The sequence below is a fragment of the Podarcis liolepis genome (assembly GCF_965112155.1).
Source record: "Podarcis liolepis genome assembly, chromosome: 8".
Taxonomy (NCBI): Eukaryota; Metazoa; Chordata; class Lepidosauria; order Squamata; family Lacertidae; genus Podarcis; species Podarcis liolepis.
In genome coordinates this window covers 61,743,741-61,766,406 of record NC_139560.1, presented here as the reverse complement: position 1 = coordinate 61,766,406, position 22,666 = coordinate 61,743,741, and the positions used below count along the sequence as shown (strand labels likewise).

Here is a 22,666-nt window from a genome sequence, read left to right as displayed (position 1 = left end):
TCATTTCCCTCCCCTCCCCATTACGAATTTGCATACGGCTCAGGGTTTTTTAAAAAACATTTCTTGCCTGACCAGCTCTAAAGGGAAGATAACAAGAGGCAGCTGCTAACCGTCTGAAGCCATCTAAGATCACACTTATTCAAAACAGCCCTATTCCAATGTTAAGTGCATCCTTAACAATGGAAGCAAAATTGACAATAGTAACCTGTAAAATGGAAAAGCTGGCCTCCAGCTTCATAATAGATAGTATTTAGGAGAAAAGAATGAAAACAAAATTAAAAGGATGTGCAGCTCTCATTTCCATGAGGTTTAGTGTGGAGTGTTTTCTTTTTCTTTTGCACACATCTGGACAGGAGGAGGTGTGAATTCAGGAACTCATCTATCCTCCCCCACATTAAAATGATGTGCTAATGTGTATTTATGTATTTAATCTATGAGCCACTTCCCACGGGGACAGTTGAAAAAGACTTTCACAATAAAAATTCATAGAAATAGATATTTTTTAACTGATAATCTACAGTACTGCGCATGCACGCAAAGTCCCACCTCCTCCACAACACCAAAATAATTATAATAATCACCACAAAAATGGGGGCAGAACAGCAGAATAAGATAGTGACGAGAACTAAAGCATATTGATGCCCAGTTGCATGGGAGAACAAAAATGTTGCCTGGTTCTGGGAAGGTGTTGATGCTGGCACAAAGTGTGTTTCCCTGGAGAGAAACCCACATTCTGTAATTTACCACCTTGGTAAGAATTAGACATGCATTTCACATTGATTGGCTAGATAGATAGATAGATAGATAGATAGATAGATAGATTGATGAACATTATATACCATCCAGATACATAGATAGATAGATAGATAGATAGATAGATAGATAGATAGATGAACATTATATACCATCCTTTATCCGAAGACCACAGGGTGGCTTAAAAGCACAAAATACATAAGAAAAACAATAAATAATAAATAATAATAATACCCCACAAAACATTTAAAAAACTGTAGATTGTTTAATCAGCCCAAGGGCTGGGAATTGGACAATAGAATGGAGCAATAAATCTTCTCCATTGTCAGCATGTTGATTCAACAATTTTTGGGTATGTTATTGCTCTCCTTTGTTTGGCAAATATACCTGTACACTTGAATAAGTTGCCAGAAGTATGATAAGTGAGGATTTTTCAGCTGATCTTGTAAGGCATTTGTACTGCCAAGTCCCACTAAGATTTCCATTTATTGTCAAAGATCCAAAAGGCCTCCTTGAGACCATGTGAGTAGTACTGATGGGCTGAATTACTTGCTCAAAGACAGTCTGTGCTTGGGACTTTGCAAAGGTGCCCTTCCCCTGGGAGAGGATGGGAAGCCTCTGGGGTATTGGCTGAATGTACGGTTGTGGAAGCCCATGAGTATTTGTAATTTTGATGTTTTCTCCGACCTTAGACCCATCTGGTTAATTGGAGTAAATCTAAGATACATCTGTTTAAACCAGATGTAACTATAGGGACATTCATGTTCCGGTGTAGAGGGGTACCCAAACTTTTGGTGCCCAGTAGCACATCTGGGAATCTAAGAAGCTGTCATGAGCACCACAAAATATCCATTTCACATCAGAAAAACTGGTTATGCTTGCAATGCTCCCCCCACAAAAAGGCAAAACATCTACCTTTGCAAAATACAACAACACAAATATAACACAGATTTTAAAACGAGCAACCGCTACTACCAAACAACCCAAAAACCTTTTCACTGAGATACAGCGTAATGTAGTTGTTTTAGAGTGTTTAGTATTGCATGTTATAGAGGATGATTTTTAGTTTGTTTTAATCCTAGGGCTGAGATAGTGAGAGGACTAGTTACATTTGCCCTTGTGTAAAAAAGAAAGGTTGAGTGATCAGGGAGGGGAATGAAAAGGTCTTGTGCATTGTGATGCAGTGATAATCAATTAAGAGTTACATCATACTTGCGGATTACAAACAGAACGGAGCAATGGGGACTGAGCTGATTATATGTGCGCTGCCGGGATCTTAAAATGGATTCAGCTGGCAAGTTGTGCAAATAAGGAAATAAGCACAATTGGCTCCAACCATGGGATTTTTACTTTTTTTTAGGGTATTCATAAACTCCTTTACCAAGATTTAATTTATCTGCCTTGGGCAAGGAAACAATTAACGATATTTGTACAGTGTAGTCCAGCCTTAAATAATTCATAGCCCAGTTAACTGCCCCTGGCAGAAATCTGAAGATCCCTAAATCAAACGGCTGCACACAATCTACTCCCCGCCCCGGGCTGTGGCTGATAGGGAAGAATACAATTGCACATCCATTTGGCAAATCATACATTGGAGTATCTGTGGGTCTTCTGACAGCGTTGGAAGTCATTTGGGCGTGAGAGATGTAGGGTTTACATTGTTGTCAAAGGAGTCCTCTTGGGAAATTGGATTGTTCTTCTGCCAGAGGCGTCCTCAGTTGCCACTCCACTTCTTGCCTGCCTTTTCACCTTCATTCGGAGCCAGATCACTTCAGGGAAAGGGCAGTGCCCTTTGTCTCCTTCAAACTGCCCTGCTTCAGCCATTAGCCCATAGGCCCTTTTTTGCAATACAAATGAAGACTGGTCCATTTATTTAATACGTGTATCTTGATGTAGACAGTTTGCTTTCATATGAAGCTGTGAGAAAAACTAGATTGTAAAGCTGTGGTTTGTGAGGAGGGAGGGGAGCGAGAATGTATCAGGGCAAGGTGCAAAACATGCACTCCCTGCCCCAGCCCTGCTTCTATGTCATAGTTGACCAGTGCAACAACTCTGTATTTTTTCCATCCTCAGGCTTTATTAAGCATGGGAACTTGCAGTGCCATAGGTTTGTGCCTTTATTTGCATTTACTTATATGTTGGCCTGTAGACCAGCCTTTCTCAGTCTGGTGTCCTCCAAATGATAAGAATGTTGAAGCTCCGGGGGAAGGATTCCAAACTGATAATCAATAAATAAAACAAAATAATCTGGCAACACTACCCCATTTCTACGCTGGCCTGTATGCAGTGGTTTCTCTGTCTAAGGCTAGTTCACAATTTCAACCTGCATGTTAGAAATCCATCAGTCCTCTTACGCTTGGGTCCCTAATTCATCACCAATGTAATACACTTGGAAAACTCAGAGTTAGTCAGTGGAAACAGATTGGTTGTCTTCAGTAAAACCTAATACAAACTGAAAACATTGGCCCACTAGAATCTTTCATGGCTGATTGGCCACATCCAATCTGTTGAGAGGTTTCAGCAATGGGGGAAACCAAACCTGAAATTGCTTTTGTTTTGTCTAGAAGAGTATCACCAAAAAGTAAATCTATTTTTTAAAATGTTACGTGTACCTTTATTTTATTTTATCTCAGATTTACAGTCTGAGATCCACATACGCTTGGTGGATCTTCATATTATGTTGGCAAATCCTTTATAAGATATTAAAATACACCGACAGCAATAGCACCCACAACAATGTTCTTCAAGTACCTGGGTTTCTTTTCCCATGTTGGGAGGATAGCAACTTTAGAAACAAAAATCTCAAAGTCTACAAATGAAATACAAAACATAAATCTATTACCACAAAACCATTATGGAAGTGATCCAAAGGATATAGTATCTCTTACATATATATCTTACCCAAAACTTATATTATGATTCTAAGAGTATTCTAATCAGTTGTCCACAGTAGATGAAGACTCCAGCCATCGTCTTATCACCACTTCTGCACTAAAATCCTGTAGCTGTGCTTCTCCTTGTATCAAACATGTGTTATCAAATCCTTAGGACTGATCTGATTAGATCCTGTAAATACTGATAAACAACTCTGGAGTTAAAATCTATCTACGCTTTTATAATTTCAACATGAATGAAAATTCAGTACTTTTTAACAAGCTGGGTAGTTATAATAAATTGTTGACTTGGAAAGTACACATTGTTTCTAGTGCAAGTTGGCACTGTGTTGTGGTATGGTGTTAGCAGTGTGTCTGCCTTCATTTCAGCCGGTTTTCTTAGAGTTCTCTCCTTGTCAGGATGCAAAAGGTGCCTGAACCTAACATTTGAAGATCAGACCCATTTTTAAGTAGTTGTTTCTTCTATAAGCCCCCGTTGTACTTGTCACCCAAATGATAGCCTGTTTTCCAGAGGAAAATGGAAGAATCTTGACCACGGTGGGGTTGTTTTAAAAGGTAGGTCAAAAAGAGGGCATCTTATCATGTTTATTGCATACGGATTCAAAGTACGACAATGATCTTCGGATGATTTCTTTATGTCAGTAGCAGTGGGACATGAGCCACGCAAGATGCTGTTCATTTTTTATGCACAAGGGAGAAAGGCTACTGTGCCTGAGAAGTAACAGAAGTGCATAGCTCAGGATTACTGAATGGAACAATATTTTCCAGATGTTTGGCATGGCTGTTCAGCTGGGTTCAGCTCTCTCTTTTCATGTAGCCAGGAAGGAGAAGAAAATCTAGCTTTCAAGTTTTGTGGTACAAGAACAGGATATTAAAAGATTCTCGGGAGGAGAAGATGTACATTCCAATAATTTTAGTACAGATTGTGTATGCCATGATCATTGCATGTATCTTTTCAAAGTACTGAGAATTCTTTGTTTTCAGGGCTCTTTGGTTGTAACAGGTTTGAAGCATCTTTAAAGATGTAATTTAAATATGCCACTTCAGAAGATCAAAGTATATTTGAAGGTACTGGAGGGTTCATACTCAGAGTAAGGTCCATTGGCATCATTGGATTTCCATCAGTCACGAGCAACGTATTTTACTCTGAGCATGACTTAGGCAGATACCGCCTGTTGTCTGTCTGGATGAAGATGGTCTAAAGTTAGACTGTAGCATTGCTCAGGCCAGTGAGCAAGCCTGACCTAGAAGCATGGATGGGCAAGGGGAGGTGCAGGGGAAAAACCACCTGACCCATTCTGACCTCATGTTGAGGCTTCCTAGTTCAGTTGGAGGGTCTCCCGCTAACTTCTCCAGAGAAGTTGTGAACCGCTCTGAGATCTACGGGTATAGGGCAGTATGCAAATATAATAATAATTTAATTAAAAATAAAGAAATAGGAGTGTGGTGATGTGCAAGCTGACACTCCACCCTCCCAGTACACATTTGAGACATCATTCAGATTGCAGACTACAGCTTTGACAGGTATTTGCATTTTGATTCCTTGGCATGTCTAGTAATTCAAGCAGACTGCAGCATATCAAGCGCCAAGCATGGTGCATCGCTCAGTGAGGAGATCATGCTTTGCATGCAGAACCTGCCAGGTCCAATCCCCAGGCTATCCAGTTAAAAGGATCTCAGAAAGCAGTGCTAGAGAAAAGGCTGCTGCTCAAGTCCTTGGAGAGTGACTGCCTGTCAGGACAGTACTGAGCTAGATAGACACAATGGTCTGAGTCCGTATAGGGTAGCTCCATATGTGATTTGCCTCTGTCCCAGTCAATGACTCCAGGTAACAAGCATGTGTTAAGAGCTATATAGGCTGCTATAGAGAGATGTTTTGCTGCCTGGTGTGCTATTAATCCTTTTGTTAACTAAAGGGTCAGACATTCTCAGATTAAACTATCGCTAAGCAGATCTTGATGATACTATAGTCAATAATTTGCATAGTGATGGAGCCTCCAAGTGCACATTAACAAGATAAGTAGGTTGTAGAAATGCCATTGTGGTCTGTTGTGTCCATAATCCATAGCTAGGAACATTCTTCAAGTTATTTATGGGCCATGATGGTATCACTCATCCATGTTATAAGGAGGAATCTCGGCGTATATCACCTGAAGATATAATGATTCTGGAAGAAGCTGTGTTAAAAACAGTTAATACAGTGCATTCTGATACAAAACTAAATGCCTAGCACACTGGCTAATGTTCAGTTATGAACAAAGATGTCTAATGTTATGTGATTTATTCTTAACTGGGTGAAAGATTAAACAGCGCAAAGATACCTTATGCCAAACTTCCAAAAGAACTGAATATTATGACCTGCTTAAAATATGTTGATGTTGCACAAAAGAAGCAATAGAGAGCTCCATATTAAATGGTGTTCTTGTTACAATTACCGAAAGGACAGAAAAGGAATAAGGTTGTGGGGAGGGGGAGAAAATGTTGGTGTATGTTGCTGATTTCCATCTCCTAAAACTGCAGTTATCCAGAAAGTCTGTGATCCTGCGTCATGTAGACTTGCATGTATATGTTTATACTTAAGACTGTGACCTAAAGGATTGGGTTGCCTGATGTCTTCATAACCTAAACCCAACAAATACTGTAAGTAGTTTGGGACTAAGATTCAGCAAATAGGTTTTAAAAAATTAATTTGTGGACATATACTTGCAGGATAAATTCTCTCCAGCCCCAATTGGTTGCTTCTTTTTAGTAAACAATTGCTGATCTGGAAGGCGATTGTGTGCTACTGTGCTACCGATTGACACAGATCTTATTTCGCTAATGAAGTTTGCATATCCATTGTTGTAAAAGATTGATATTCAATCTGAAGCCCACTCAAGCATCCCCTCCATCTCTGCAAATGTCACTGACGGTGTCAGTTTGTTGCACGAAATTTTAGAAAGTAGGTCAATTTACTCTACATGGATCTTAGTTTTTCACAAAAAGTCAGAGAGATTGAGCTAGTAAAATTGGGGTGGGGGAGTTCTGAGAAGAGCATATACTTATTATCACAGTTATTTTCATCTACCACATCCAGTGTTATTTGTTGAAAGTGGTCTACAAACAACCTTGTGCCCTTCATCGGTTTTAGTGAGGTGAGAACAGCCTATTGAGTCTCTGCATTATCACAGAGAAGAGTTTCATTAGTCTCACCATTTCAATCCAATTCTAAGAGTGCTAAAAGCTGTGGTTGACCTTTCTCTGAGGGCTATTAGGCACAATCCAATCAAAGTTAGACATTTAAATCACATTGATTTCAGTGGGAGAGTTAAACGTATCCTTACCTGTCCCATTGAAATGACTGTTTATGGATTGTGTCTATCATTAAGTATTTCAGCAATGTAGACCAATTTGAATACCACTGAAGCAACACCTACTGTTCCTCTTGGAGCAACAGCCACAGCAGTGTGGAGGAAAGACTTCAGTGGCACCCTGGACAGCTCCAATGGCTCTGGCAAGAAATTCTGTAGGAGCAGAGCTCAAATGTTGTTTCCGCAGCTGTCATGGTTAGGCTAAGCCTTAAACAAGAGCCTATATCAGAGAGAGCCCAGATTCCTAAACTGAGGAATCATGTGCAAAATCTGTACTTACTCCGAAGACACACTTCATGATCCATCTTCTTCCCCCAGCCGCTATCGCCTACCCAAAAACCTTGATAGGTTCTTGGCATATTGTGGAAAGGGTCTTCCTTCCTGATGTGGCAGCTCCCTCTGAAGTTTCCTCCTCTAGCCAGAGCTTGCTAGTGGCACATAGATAGACTCTTTCTATCTGATACATCTCAGGTTATCTCCTGTAGGCCCACTGTGGTCTTGAATTCCAATACTGTAATTCCTTTTACTCTTCCAGTGGGTATAAACTGGCAAGTCTAGGTAAATTTGCAGCCTCGAAAAACACTTTCACATCTTTTTGAACAGAAAGAGTATGAAACAGAACCTGCTGTTAGCAGTTGATACCACAGCCCACAACTATTTCATAATGGTTAAGAACTGTAATTGATGCTAGAGTAGGGTCAGATGAAGAAGCAAAAAAGATAATGGCAAAGAGCTGATATGCTGAAGCAGCTTTTTTAAAACAGTTTTATGCATAGTGCTATATATTTTATTGAGATTGTGCTCCATATTAAAATATGCACTCATTTATTACCAGCTAGCCATTAACTGGAAAATACTACCTTAGGAAATGTACTGAGTAAATGATAAACTCAGAAAAAGCGTATGTATTAGCAAAATTTGTACCTGGGATTGTTGTAAATTTAAGAAGATGAAGCACTATTCTTTCTCTTAACACAGTGTGGGGTGTGTTTGTGTTTGTGTATACTCCATATATATACTCATATGCTCCATTTTCCTATAACCACTTCAGGACAAGAACAAATTCCATGTAGGAGACCTAAATAAATGCTTATGCAGGAGTTGATGAGAACAGTGCTATCTCTGGATGTGCTTTTGAACCAGCAGATACATTTTTGGCCTTTGAACCTGGTGACTACCTAGGTGCACATTCCAATTTAACCATTAATTCATTAACTTGACCACATCTTGAGCTTGAAGGTCCCATTAATAGTGTGTGTGTGGTAGCTAGATGAAAAGTGCTGGGGGGCATGAATGTTTTGAATGTCTAATATCAGGAGCAAGCAAGCCAGCAGTAAATCCCATGAAGTAAGTAGAGTTTATTAGAAAAAATAGGATCTCTTCTTCAGTAGGTCTTGCCCCTATGAAGTCATTGCAGAGACTGAAGGTCCCCTCCTTCCCACAGGGTTCCAGCCTCTTCAGGCTTCTTTCCCAAGCAAAAAGACTGTACCTGCTCCTCCTATTTCATGCCTCTTCGGGTTCTGGGACACCAGGAGGGAGGGGAGCTTGTCACAGCAGGAGAGGGGAGACCCTCATGCCTCTTAACCTCCCGGCCTCCCTCCTCTCCTGCTTCAGCTTCCTCCTCTGATTCTGGACTGGTATCTGCCACAGACTCTTCCTGCTCACTAAACCCTGTTACCTCTTCAGCTTCTGTCCCCTCCTCCTCCCAGTCTGCTCCCTCTTCTCCCTCTGACCATTCATCTTCATTCCACCACCAATCCCCTGGTTCTGCACCTTTTTCCCTTGGGGGTTCCCGTGGCTAGTTCCTCCCGCCTGCATCCAACCAGTCCATTACATCCATGTTGAATTCATTGTGTGAAATGGACACCACAAGCAGAGTCCAGCTTTTGACACAGCACCACTACAAACACAGTAAAAAAACATTTTTGTGGTGATGTCCCAAAGCTGAAACCTTGAGGGAATGTACATAACCCGTCCGCCAAAAAACAGTGGCCAACATATATAGGATTTCCCCAGCCTAGAAAGTACATATAGTGTCATGCTTCTGATCCGTAAAGTGGAATTCTCTCCCAGATTTCTCTCAAGAATAGATGTGAATGAGATTTATGAAGCCTATTGCACCTCTGTTGTAACTGTGTTTTGTACTGCAGCCTTAATAAGATGAACTTTCTGTGACACTTTGCCTCTAGGAAGCCTTTACCGGATTTCTGTTGATGTGTTCTCTGATATCTCTCTCAGCTTAAGGAGAGAAGCAGCATTTATCCTTGCGCTGAAAACATTGACGATGTTGCCCTTTTCTGGTGTGGATGGTTCAGAGGGGTTTTTATAGAAACCCATCCACTGTAGCAAAACTCCCTATTGCCTCAGCAGGCACCATATAATTAACGTAACCTTCTTAAAAACAGTGTTGGGCACATAGCAACTGTGATCTGAAGTGTGTTTTTGAAGTTATAATTGCAGCCCATTGAGGAATTGAGCACAAGCAACTGGTAGCAGGTGGTTGTGTGGACATGAGGCACTAGCTGCTTTTAAAGTTTGTCAGTGATGGGTTTTATTATAGAAGTCAGGCTGAGTAGCTATTCTCACAGCACTATTCCCAGCTGGTGGAGAAAGATTTTTCTTCTTATTATTATTCTCTGCACAGTTTCTGTCCCTCTAATGTAGCTCAGCTACATTATCCCACATTTTCCCAATGGTTTATTTTATTCAATGCAACAGTGAGAAAACAACTCAGGGACATGGTTTGTTTAATGTATAATAGCCCCATAGTGCTCATTCTTTAAATAAAATTGGGCTTTCTTTAATTACATTTGTCTGTAGAGAGGGCAAAGTGGTTGAATATGTTTCACTTCTAAAAAACAGGACAAGTGAACAGGAGCTTGTGCTGTGAGGTGTCTGTGGTTACTTTCCTTTCCCTCCACAACTGCTTTCCTCAGCGCAACCAAGCCATTTTGAGAGGCTGGGTTCAGAAGGCCCATACGCTTACTTATGACATCATATCCCACAATGCTCTCTGCCTTTCTCAGCAGCTTTTTCTAGACAAGTCAGGTCTGGTGCTGCTGTGTTTCCACAAAAACAAAAACCCTACATCAGAGCAAGTGGCTCTCTTATCGCTTAACCTTTAATCCACAGAAACATTTGCACCAAATGTTTCCCAATTCCCAAATGATTGAATTGTTCAATTTGTTCCTTCTGGTTTAGCATATCTCTAGTCTATGCAGTTAAACACAATTGCAAACTACAGTTTTCTCTGCACTTACCACTTAGTTATAGCAACCAAACATTGTAATGAAAAGCAGATGTGCCGCACTTTGTTCCAAATAAGAAGAGAAATAAATAGAAATCAGATTGCAGGGCAAGCTGGAGAAGCTTTAGGCTGCCCTCCCAACCCCACTTGCATGGGAGTAAGCTCCGTTGAATTAAATTGGGCTTACTTCTGAGTAGACATGCTTAGGATCACACTGTTAAGGTAGGAGGAGGCCAGGAGAAAGGACATATGGCTATGGAGGATTTTAAAACCCTTGCAAGTTAGCCTGAAGTATTTGCAAAGCTATTTTAAGTACATGAGCCATGTTTCCCTGCAATTTAGGGTGGCTGAGGTTTTATGCTTCATTATTGGTTCAATTAAACTCAAACTATTTATTTCTGGTACTCCCATTACGGAGGAGGAAATGGAAGGGATTCAGAGCAATGCAACTAGCTAGAAGTAAAACAACCAAGTAGTTGGTTGTAAAACAACCAAGAAGTAAAGCTATGCTTTAGCTGATTGGGTTTATTTTTCATCCTACTTCTTTCTCTTCACTCCTTCCCCTTCCACCCTTCAAAATGAGAGTGATTCAATTATATAGCTGGTTTTACTTCTGCTAGCACATAGCCTCCATAGCAATAATAATAATGCTTGATAATTCTATGAATTAGGCAGGATTGTTAGTCCCACAATACCAACTGCTTTTCATGGTCAGGAGAACATGAACATTCAGATAGCGATAAAGACCAATCTTGAAACAAGTCTGAATACTTTGATTTTAAATCCTGCAAGGTTGCAAGTACTAAGAGGGTATTCTCTGTGATAGCCCCGAAACTTTTGTTTTTGTTTTTTAAATGATATTTATTGAGAATTTTAAAATTACAAAAAAAACCAAAGGAGAAAAAAGGAGAAAAAAACCAGAAAAAAACAAATAACAATTAAGCAATGCAAATCTATAAAAGTTAAAAGCAAAAAGCAAAAACAAAACACATAGCACATCAAAATCAGAAAGCAAAAATAAACCACAAAGATTTAAAAACAGATCCAATATTCCCAAATCCTTAACTGTCATTACCTTATTTCATCGACCTCCTCACACCTCCCTTTGTTGTATTCTAGTTGTTGATTGTCACAGCAAATCCTTTCCATTTTTCATAATATTCTGTCATTAAATTACCTTAATCTATTTTAACCTTATCTTACCATAAAAAACCCTAAAACTTAAAACTTAAATCTTATTTATACCAATTTCTCATAACCATAGCATATTCTTACATAGTTCTTTTTAACATTTCTGCTAAAGCCAAATAATTTCGTTCCAACATTTTTCTAATACTCATTAATTTTAGAAAACATTCCTAAATAGAATTTTTAAAAACTTTCTTCCAATCTTCATCCAACGTCTCTTCCTCCTGGTCTCGGGTTTTGTCAGTCCTTTCTATCCCATCCATCTAGTTCATTAACCTGGTAACCTTATGTCCGAGGCCCTTAAGTCTCTTCCATGTCCCTTCCGCAGATCTTCTTCATATTTATACCTGTACTTTACTTTGTCTTCTGCTCCTTTCATTCGTGGAGACTCCAGCTTGACAATATTTTTGTCCCTTTTCGACAGATCTGCCCCTTTTCCATAGTCCACACTGAACTCCATGTGGTATTTAAAAGCATGTTTCAAGGTCCCTCCAAAGTTGAGGACCCCCACAACTCCAAACTCCTCCCGGCCCAGCGCCAGACTTGAAAAGTCAAAACATCCCTGCATAGGGGGGGTCTATGCAGCCCCCCATCTCCAAGCCAAACAAGACTCTATCTCTCCAAATCTGGCTTTTTCCAGGTTCATTCGTCAGATCCAACAACTCATATTCCTGCTGGGTCACAGTTCCCTCCATCTCTGCCTCCCGGGGTCCAGCCACAGCCTCCTCCCTCATCTGATCTGGATAGCCCCGAAACCTTTGAATGCTCTTTCAAACAGAGAGCAACCTGGAGACAATGCTGCTGCCAACTTGGTGTCTGGAAATTAAGATGTGTGTGTTTTAAAGTAAAAATGAGTAGTTCAGTCCTATGCACATTTACTCTGAATCACATAAGTGTAACTAGGATTGCAGCCTAAAGCTGCAAACCTGAGCATACTTTCTTGGGAGTAAGTCCCATGGAACTAGGTTGGACTTGCTTCTGGAGTAATCATGCATAGGTTGTAACTAATCCTAGGACTGTAAGCTCTCATTCTGGCATGGTGGCTTCATTGGGTTAGATTTGTGAGAGGTGCCAACAACAGAAGCTTGCCTGAAAGTTATGCTCTTGAGACTGTCACTGCCTGCTAGTGCCTACTTAGATGTGTCTGCTGAGAAAAAGGGCTGCTCTGCTTGTTCTTTTAAGTAGCTTAGCAGGGAAGAAGGCAAAGCACAGAGCCTCTGGGGAGAGGTTTTCTTCCCCTCCCCCCTAATAAGGTTGCATACACACCACACATTTAAAGCACACCCACCACAAGAATCATGGGAACTGCAGTTTACTCTCATGCAGCTATACTTTCCAGCACCCTTAAACTACAGTTCCCATGATTTAGGGCAGGGGGGTAGTGTGCTGAAAGCATTTGGTACTTGAAATATTTGCAGGGGTCTGAAAGGTATGATTCCCCCCTACTATGGGCATAGCCAGGATTTATGTTAGGGGGGCAGGTAGCCAGAATTTTTGTTGTGGGGGTGGGCACCCACCTGTCGTCATCCTCTATCTGGCTCTCTCTAGCAGATTTGGATTGAAATGTCTCAACAACAGTTGTTTTAAATTACTATCTTTTGAGCCCAAGTGCTCTGAAAAATCTGTCAAAATCTTTCTACGATTGGTACTTTAAGTATTTTTATTTATTTACTTAATTGATTTGGTGGGCAGCTGCCCCCCCCCTGCCTGCGCCCATGCCCCCTACCCACCCATTAATTTTGGCCCTGCTTTTCTAGTGCTTCCTTTTTATTTTCCTATTTAAGGCCACAATCCTAAACCCACTTACCTTCGGTTAAGTCCCATTGAATTCTGTAGAAGAAGAGGACAAGAGTTGGGATAACTCTGTTACTCTTTCAGAGCCTTTGTGGCCCTTTAATCTTGTACCATCCTTTTCCTTTCGCTCCTCCCTGTTTTATTTAAAGACTACTGGTAAAAATATTGCCTAAAAAAACACTTGCAATACTGATCTGGAGAAGGAAGTATCTTTCAGATGTGTGGGATCACCTTCCTGGATTATCTGCAAATGCTTGTTGAAAGGTGTTATACAAAGGGCAAGTGTTACTATTAATACCTGCCTTTGTCAGCACAATGTGATCTTGTCTTAAAACAGAACTTTTCTCTCTGGCAAAGGGGGGAAGGTTGGCCATCTGCTTTACTGACATAGGCTCCTTTCACTGTTTCTGCAGCTGAAGAAGTGGAGAGACTGGCAGCCATGCGCTCAGACTCGCTTGTTCCAGGGACACACACCCCTCCGATTAGGAGACGGAGCAAATTCGCCACTCTAGGAAGAATTTTCAAGCCATGGAAGTGGCGGAAGAAGAAGAGTGAAAAGTTCAAGCACACCTCAGCAGGTAATTTTGGCCCTTCTCTCGATGGTGGGTGATGCTTTGCTATTAAGAGCAAATGAGGAAATCAGAATCTGTCCGCTAGTAGGATTATTACAAAGCAGCCAAGGACTTGTTGTTGTTGTTGTTGTTTATTAAATTAGTCTACCACCCTATACCAGCAGGTCTCAGGGTGGTTCACAGGATAAAATCACAATATGGAAACACATAATACATAATCAAAACAAAAACAACCCAATAACTCTCCCCCCCACACACATTTTAAAAGGGGGGTTGGATGTCAATCAACCAAAGACCTGGTTAAAGTGGAACGATTTTGCCTGGCGCCTAAAGGTTTACAATGAAGGCGCCAGGCGAACCTCCCTGGGGAGAGCATTCCACAAACAGGGAGCCACAGCAGAAAAGGCCTGTTGCCACCCTCTAGACCTCTTGTGGAGGAGGGACACAAAGAAGGGCTTCAGAAGATAATCTCAGGGTCCGGGTAGGTTCATATAGAAAGTGGCGGTCTTTGGGATACTGCAGTCCTGAGCTGTTAAGGGCATGTGCATGCTGTTGTATTTTTTTAATGGATCTGTGGTGCTCAACCAATGCCCACAGACCAATGCTCCAGTTAACCACATTATAGGTGGACTGTGCACAGGTGCCTTGTAGTCAGTAATTCCCTATAAAAACAATAATTAAACACATACAGAATACAATAAAAATGATGGATATGGCAAATAAAAATAAATGTGCAAGTAGAAGATGAAAACACAGAAAACTGTGTTTTATTTGCTAAATTTATTAAATTTCTATACCACCCTTCATCCATTGATCCCAGGACGGTTTACAATGTCAAAAGCACAAAAAATCCACAACATAGTAACAAACAATAACCTCCCCATGGTTTAAAAGGCCATATTTATGTAGGTATGTATGTATGTAAATGTCAGTTGGTTTCAGAACCAAAATGAGGCCACCCCAAAATATAATAGTGGCAGGCTGCTATATATTTGGGTGGCATCCTAGGTACACAGAAATATATTTTCAGATGAAACGAAAATGGCAATCCAGTAAGCAACCCCAAACTGCCTGTGGAAGGCTCTTTGCTTCCAGAGTATTGATGGCAGCTGTGGAAAGGTTTGAGCGAAAAGGAAGCCAGGCAGTCAAGTCAACCAATCAAGGGGGCTTCCAGACATGGATAACTTAGTAGCATGCAATCATTGCTGCTGTGCTTTAAACTAGAATTGCAACTCTGTTTCCAGACTTCTAACACTATGGAGCAAAGTAGCTTCCCTCTTTCCCTAGCCCTGAATATTGGAGGGGTGTAGGTTTCCTTGGACCCACTTTGTGTGGGTTAGATATCTTCCTCCCCCGCCTGCAGCTTGGGGCAGAGGGAGGCAGTGCCATTTGGAAAAAAGGGGTTAAGACAGTTTGTTCACATAGTCCACTAGACGCTGCTTGGAGGCCTCATATGAATACTAGCCTCTGTGTTTGGTCACATGTCTGATGTATTTATATCACTGCTCTTTCATTAATATCTGCTGACTGCATGGAACTTGGGAGTCAATTATACTTTTTTGTTTCATGGCATGTAAGATTCCACTGGCTTTGTTACTTTTACTCCTCCACTTTATCTGGATTCAAAATCTGTTGTTGTCAAAGAGACGCAGCCGTGCAAAAAAGCAAATTAGATCCCCTTCATGTTCTGTATAAGTCATCCTTGTAAGTCTCCCATAAGACTTGTACCACACACTTCGGATAGCCAGTTCATACAGCCGTATTGTAAACACCTGTGGCAGAAAAGCACTCAGAGGAATCTACATGGTTTTCTTCGTGAAAGTAGAAGAAAGAGTAGGAAGCTTTTTCAAACTGTGCATGATAACAGATCAGGGCTGAGTTGGTATCTGATATCTCAAAGCTCAATACAGCAAGCCCTTTAATTTCCAAAGTAAATCAAAAGCAACCACAGGAGGTGCTGTAATGAGAGCTCGCACGTATTTATGACTAATCCTTCAGTGTACTGATAAATGTATTTTAGAAAAATATAATTCCCATCAGTCTCCTGGGGAAAATACAGTTCCGTTTTCCCCACTTTGAATAGGATTAAATTAGAGGGTGGTGATAAATAAACATAGCCTATGGGCTCAAGCAGAAGGTTCAAGTTTATTTGATGCTCAGAGCTGGTGCAATGTATTGCACTTTTGTATCTCATCCATAGTTACCACAGGAAGACAAAGCCCAAAAAAGCTAAGCTTCGTAGTGTCCAGTATTGTATTGTTCTTACTATGACAACAACTCAGTTTATATTAAGTTCTACCCCAAAGGGAAGCTTCCCGAGAGGTATATTAAAAATTATTATACGTAATTGTAACTTGCTCTGGGAGCCTTTTCTCAGCTGAGGAGTGAGGCAGAATACTTTAAATGAATTCAAGCTAGAATATGCAGACTAGATGATGCCTGATGGGACACCACTGACAGAAGTGGTGAAGAAAGATATGAAAAGCTGCTGTGTGATTCTCAGCTGAGCAGGAGGCAAGACCTACATTGGCTCCCAGTACCTTTCCGAGCACAATTCAAAGTGTTGGTGCTGACCTTTAAAACCCTAAACGGACTTGGTCCAGTATATCTGAAGGAGCGTCTCCACCCCCTTCGTTTTACCCAGACACTGAGGTCCAGCGCCAAGGGCCTTTTGGCAGTTCCCTCACTGCGAGAAGCCAAGTTACAGGGAACCAGGCAGAGGGCCTTCTCGGTAGTGGCGCCTTCCCTGTGGAACGCCCTCCTACCAGATGTCAAAGAGAACAACAACTACCAGACTTTTAGAAGACACCTGAAGGCAGCCCTGTTTAGGGAAGCTTTTAATGTTTGATGTATTACAGTATTTTAATATTTTGTTGGAAGCCGCCCAGAGTGGCTGGGGAAGCCCAGCCAGATGGGCGGGGTATAAATAAATTATTATTATTATTATTATTATTATTATTATTATTATTATTATTATTATTATTTATTATGGAGGACCCACCTATAAGGCTTGCTTAAGAGTGGGTTTACCATCACACCCCTATGCTACCCTTTATTAGAAAATAATATTGTCTATTACAAGGTTGCTGATAGTGCATCATGTGGGAGAATAGGGGCTTATCACATTAGGTAAGTGTACTATGACTTCACAGTAGTTAGCTCAAACTACTTCAATTGCCACTCCAATCTTAGAATTGGAAAGGGACCCCCATCTAGTCCAACCCCCTGCAATGCAGGAATTTCAGCTAACCAAATAGATCCATAGGATAGGGAACACCCTTAAAAAAAGAAAGGTAAAGGACCTCTGACAGTTAAGTCCAGTCACAAACAACTCTGGGGTTGCGGCGCTCATCTCACTTTACTGGCCAAGGGAGCTGCCGTTTGTCCGCAGACAGTTTTTCCAGGTCATGTGGCCAGCATGACTAAGCCTCTTCTGGCAAAACCAGAGCAGCACACGCAAACGCAAACCTTCCCGCTGGAGCGATACCTATTTATCTACTTGCACTTTGACGTGCTTTCAAACTGCTAGGTTGGCAGGAGCTGGGACCGAACAACGGGAGCTCACCCCGTCGCGGGGATTCGAACTGCCGACCTTCCAATCAGCAAGCCCAAGGCTCAGTGATTTACACCACAGTGCCACCCGCGTCCCCAAATGACAAATTGTACATGCATTCTTGAATAGGAATCGGATCAAAAATCTAGGCCTGGAGTTCCATAAATTTAGAGATGCTCTCTATCTGGAAAGCAAATATTTAATATTAGCAGCATTTTACCTGAAGTCAAAGGCAGCCAGCAGCGCAATTCAAATATGTCCTGAGGAAAGGTTTGCAAGGTACACTGAAGTTAAACAGTTTATTATCTAGAACGTCATCTTTTCTAAAAACCATTAAAACTTTAATTAACATTGAGGCCCTGGAAGCCCTAGCCAACTCATGTTCAGGCAGATAACACTGTGACAGCCATAATTATTGCAAAAACTTCTAAATGACCAGATTGTATCTCAATAGGGATGGTCTATTTTACTTGATAAGGATTCATAAATGACCAGATCTTATCGGTTTAGTAAAGGGATAGTCTACTTTGCTTGATAGCAATAGCTTATAAGTTGTGTAAAGGAAGCCAGCATGATGCCATCTGTACTCTAGAGAAATTGTCAACGTTATTTTCTGCCACATTGTGTTGAAATGTCTCATTTTTTTCCAGAGGAAGTGCTGACCTCCCCTTAGCTTTTGGGTAATGACCAACAAATCCCCCCAACCAGTCTGCACCATGTAGAGATTAGGGAAACAGGAAGAGACAAAAGTGGAATCCACTAGCAGTGAAGTTGTCACCTGATGCATAATTATTCCCCACCCCTGTTCTAACCATATGGAAGCAAAATAAAAAGTGTGTATTTAGACATGACCTGATGAGCTGCTGTGCTGATTAGCCCATACAAGCAAAGGATGACTTTGAACTGAAGTTGCCTCTAATGACTGGAAGAGAGGGATTTATAAGCTTGTAAATCCCAGTTCACACCTCACCAGCCACTGGGTGATCTTAGGCAAGCTGCTGTCTCACAGCTTTAGTCCCTGCCTTGTGTGTATTATAGGGATAATAGTGCTGGATTGCTTTACAGGATTTTGGACTACTGAAATGATATATTTCAAATGCTATGTGCACTTAGGAAAATCTTTGTATAATATTAGGCAATTTCCATGGCTGAGTTCTGTCTAAGGATGGGGGGAAGAGTTCATTTGGTCTGCATTTCGCAGAGGACTAAATTGATCTGATACTCACAAGCACACTTGTGGATCAAAATGCATTTTGCAATGCATTTTCTGCGCACAGTATACATTTTACATGAAAGAGAGACACGAAGGGTGGTATTAATGGGACGCGGGTGGCGCTGTGGTCTAAACCACAGAGCCTAGGGCTTGCCGATCAGAAGGTTGGCAGTTCGAATCCCCGCAACGGGGTGAGCTCACGTTGTTCAGTCCCAGCTCCTGCCCACCTAGCAGTGTGAAAGCACCCAGTGCAAGTAGATAAATAGGTACCGCTCCGGCGGGAAGGTAAACGGCGTTTCCGTGCGCTGCTCTGGTTCGCCAGAAGCAGCTTAGTCATGCTGGCCACATGACCCGGAAGCTGTCTGTGGACAAACGCTGGCTCCCTCGGCCTATAGAGCGAGATGAACGTGCAACCCCAGAGTTGTCTGCGACTGGACCTAACGGCCAGGGGTACCTTTACCTTTAAGGGTGGTATTGAATGTTGTGCTCTTCCAGTTGTTTCATCTGTGCAACTGGAAGAGCTTGCTAGATGAAGTGATACCCCTCTCCTCCTGTGCACTGTTCTGATGGTTCTCCCAACCTCCCCAATCCGATTTCTGGGGTGTTGGTGGTGGGGAGGGAAAGGGTAGAACGCTCTGCTGCAAATACAAAAGTCTTTGCACAGGGCTTCTTCTGATGGGGCTGGTTAACTGAATCCTGGTGTGAATTTTACAGGTGAATGCATTGAAAAGTGCATATTTTATGTAAAAAAAAGTGCTCATTATTGGAAGAGTGCATACAAAATGTGTACAATGAGACACAGTGGCAAGCAATGGGACTCCAGTGTCAGAGACGACCTATAGAGGATGGAATTAGGTGCTCAGCACATTCCCAGTTTTGCCATGTACAGGGTTAACTCACTGCAATTGGGCAAGGAAATTGGAATTAAGACACCAAAACCTATTTCAGGGCTGGGGAGACTGTGGTCCTACAGACGTTACTGAACTTCAACTCCCATGAGCCCTAGCAAGCACGGCTAATAGCCAGGGGTTATGGAAACTGCAATTTAGCACTATCTGGAGGGACAAATATTCTTCACATCTGCCCTAGCTGGTCCCTTGATTTCAGCCACATACACCCAAGCTCAGTTCTAAATTACAGTGGTGGAAAAACACTAACCTAGGCAGTCAGTAATGCTACCAAAATTTATCAATTGTCATCAGTGTTGCTTTTACTTCTGGCCCATGCTGCTGAAGAGGATACCATCTTCTAAAGCAAGTGAGGTTCTTTGCATGATTTGAATACCATAGAGGTTTTTGTGCTCAATGTATTCTGGGGGGTGTGTTGTTCTGAGATACAGTTCTACCCATCCCTGTGCAACAAGTCCAGCCTATTCTTCTATTCCCTATTCTACTAACCTGTTAAAAGTATGAGGAGCCCTGTCTTCCTCCAACATTTGTGAGCGCTACCGCTTGCTCAAGCAAAGTCCAAGACCTGACCCCAAAAATATTTTTGGATGATCTAGAAGCAGCAAAACCTTTCTGCAAGAATTCGGGGTGGGGTGGGGTGGGAGTGGAGTGGAGTGGTCGGGTGTTTTGAGAGCAGTTCATTCTTCTTGTTAAGCCCATGCCTCAGAGAGAAGAAGACGCAGGATATGACCCCAGTTTTTTAGACTTGCTGATGGGGACACATGTGCTTTTCACAACACACATAGTAATAAGATGAGAAGAAATAACATGGGAAGTAGTTGGGAAGTAGTTACCCAGTGGACCCTGCCTCTGATAGCTTTAGGCCTCAATTGCCTATTTTACACAGCTGATACTTGTAGCAGTTGTCTATTTTTGCACACGAGTTGGCAAATGCAGGCTGCTGATGAAAAGGGATGTTTGTGTTTCTGTGCGGCTGAATCTTTTGTGTGCCCCCTTGAAAATCTGCTGCATAGCATATTTCGAGCCATTAAGAAGCGGGTTTTGCCTTGCTGGATTGAAAAGGCTTTTTAAGAATGTGCTAACCCCCATGCCATCACTTTAATGGCACACTGGGGGGGGGGGGGAGAATCCTTAAATGTGTCCAAGCTTACAGGAAAGGAATGTTTAATGAGGCCATTTGGATTTTATGCTAATTACACTTCCAGCTGCTATAAAGATTATATGCAACAGCCTCAAACTTCAGTTCTCTGATGTTCTGCAATGGTGTATTACTGCAAAAAGTGGGGGGGGGGAGAGACAGAATGCTGTTAATCTGTAAGGGAGGAGATGTATAAAACAGGGTTTAAAGCCTGAATAGGTAAAATAAAATAAAAATGCAACTGAGTGTTCGTATTTTCTCTGTGTGTGTGTGACTAGTAGGTTGCATCATATGTTAAAAAGAGGCTTTGCCAACAAATTTACTAATAATGAAATCCCTGGATCTGCAGGTTTACTTTCTTTAAAAATCGATTCTCATATGTAAGATGGGATTGTTGTCAGCTGAAGCTGCCAAAATGTGTGGATTTTGTCAAAACAAAGTCTTTAAAGCCTTTTCAGGCACAGCGAGGCAAAACTGGCTTAACGTAAAAGTCCTGCCAATCACAAACCCATAATAGTTGGATGTTGATGAAATGCATGTCTGCAGTCGTTTACGTCTTAGGTATTTTTGGTACCTATGTAGTATATGTTGGAGTTTCCGTTAGTCCTTTCTTAATCACTAACTATAACTAAGCATGTGCATATTATAACTGTACTTGATCTCAACCCTTCACATCCAGGGTGACGTGAAGCTATGTGGATAAGCAGGTGCTTTGCATTCCAAAGATTCAAGGTTCAGTCCCCATCATCTCCAACTAAGGTAGTTCAAGCTCCGGAGAGCTGCCACCAAATCAGCATAGTAAGCAAACTGGAGCTCACTGATCAGTGGTCTGACTTGATGTAAGGCAACTTTCTGTTTTTAATATAAGTATAGTTAAACTATATAGTGAAACTAAATAAATATTGACTTAAGGAGACATTTATGATCTGTTAAAGCTGTAGAAAATGCAACCAGGAAAACCCTTGTAGTTGCCTTCTTTAAGAACCCCCTCCCCCCAAATCAGTGCAGTTTTGGAAAGCTCCGTTTGCCATCTTGATTCAAAATGGCATCTAAAGGTATCCAAACTTTGAGAAAAACCTGCTCCTTGGAACCATCACGCAAAATTTGGTTACAATATCACATAGCTATATAAACAAGCTTCCAAAATGTTTAGTAGTTTAGAATTATTATTATTATTTTATCTTATGCTGGGATTCTCCCCACCGCCTATTTAAAGACCTAGAAAATGTTAATATCAATAATGATAACAAATGCCCTTCAAACATCCTTCACTGTGAAAATCCATTGCTCTTGCTTTGCAAAGCAGTCCTGCATTACTGTAAAGGTTCTGCAAAGTTTCTCTTGTCGCCCAGTTCCCATATGATCTGAATACGTACGTACATGGAAAACAAAGAGGTCTTGCCATAAAACAGATGCTTATCAAAATTGGGACCACATCCAGCAATCATAGGCCAGACTGATCGAAGTTGGAAATATACTAGTAGCCAGAATTTGTGCAACATCTAGAGGAAACAGCCATTTTAAAATTTAGGGCTTGTGCACAGTTTCAACAGAGTTTCCCCAGTATCAGGATAAAAAAGGTAAAGGTACCCCTAACCATTAGGTCCAGTCGCAGACGACTCTGGGGTTGTGGCGCTCATCTCGCTCTATAGGCCGATGGAGCCGGCATTTGTCCACAGACAGCTTCTGGGTCATGTGGCCAGCATGACTAAGCCGCTTCTGGCGAACCAGAGCAGCGCAAGGGAACGCCATTTACCTTCCTGCCAGAGCAGTACCTATTTACCTACTTGCATTTGACGTGCTTTCGAACTGCTAGGTTGGCAGGAGCTGGGACTGAACAACGGGAGCTCACCCCGTTGCGGGTATTCGAACCACCAACCTTCTGATCGGCAAGCCCTGGGCTCTGTGGTTTAGACCACAGTGCCACCCACATCCCTAGTATCAGGATAGTCATGTGAAATCTGTGTTGGAACCTCCATTTAGTGCTAGGTCTGGAACATTGATTCATCATTAGTATAACAAATCTGGTTCTAGGCTGTGGAGAGAGATGCAAAAC

The 22,666-nt window shown here is 41.6% G+C and overlaps 1 protein-coding gene across 13 annotated transcripts in view; it reads left to right on the top strand.

The window, feature by feature from the left end:
* PHACTR1 (phosphatase and actin regulator 1) overlaps nucleotides 1-22,666 on the top strand; it is a gene marked incomplete at its 3' end in the record, with an annotated part of 251,467 nt that overhangs the window by 140,342 nt on the left and 88,459 nt on the right. For all 13 annotated transcript variants that reach the window (XM_083519363.1, XM_083519364.1, XM_083519362.1 and 10 more), the window contains one exon: nucleotides 13,640-13,804. In XM_083519363.1, coding sequence (XP_083375489.1) covers nucleotides 13,640-13,804 — 165 coding nt within the window. The remainder of the gene's footprint in view (nucleotides 1-13,639; nucleotides 13,805-22,666) is intronic.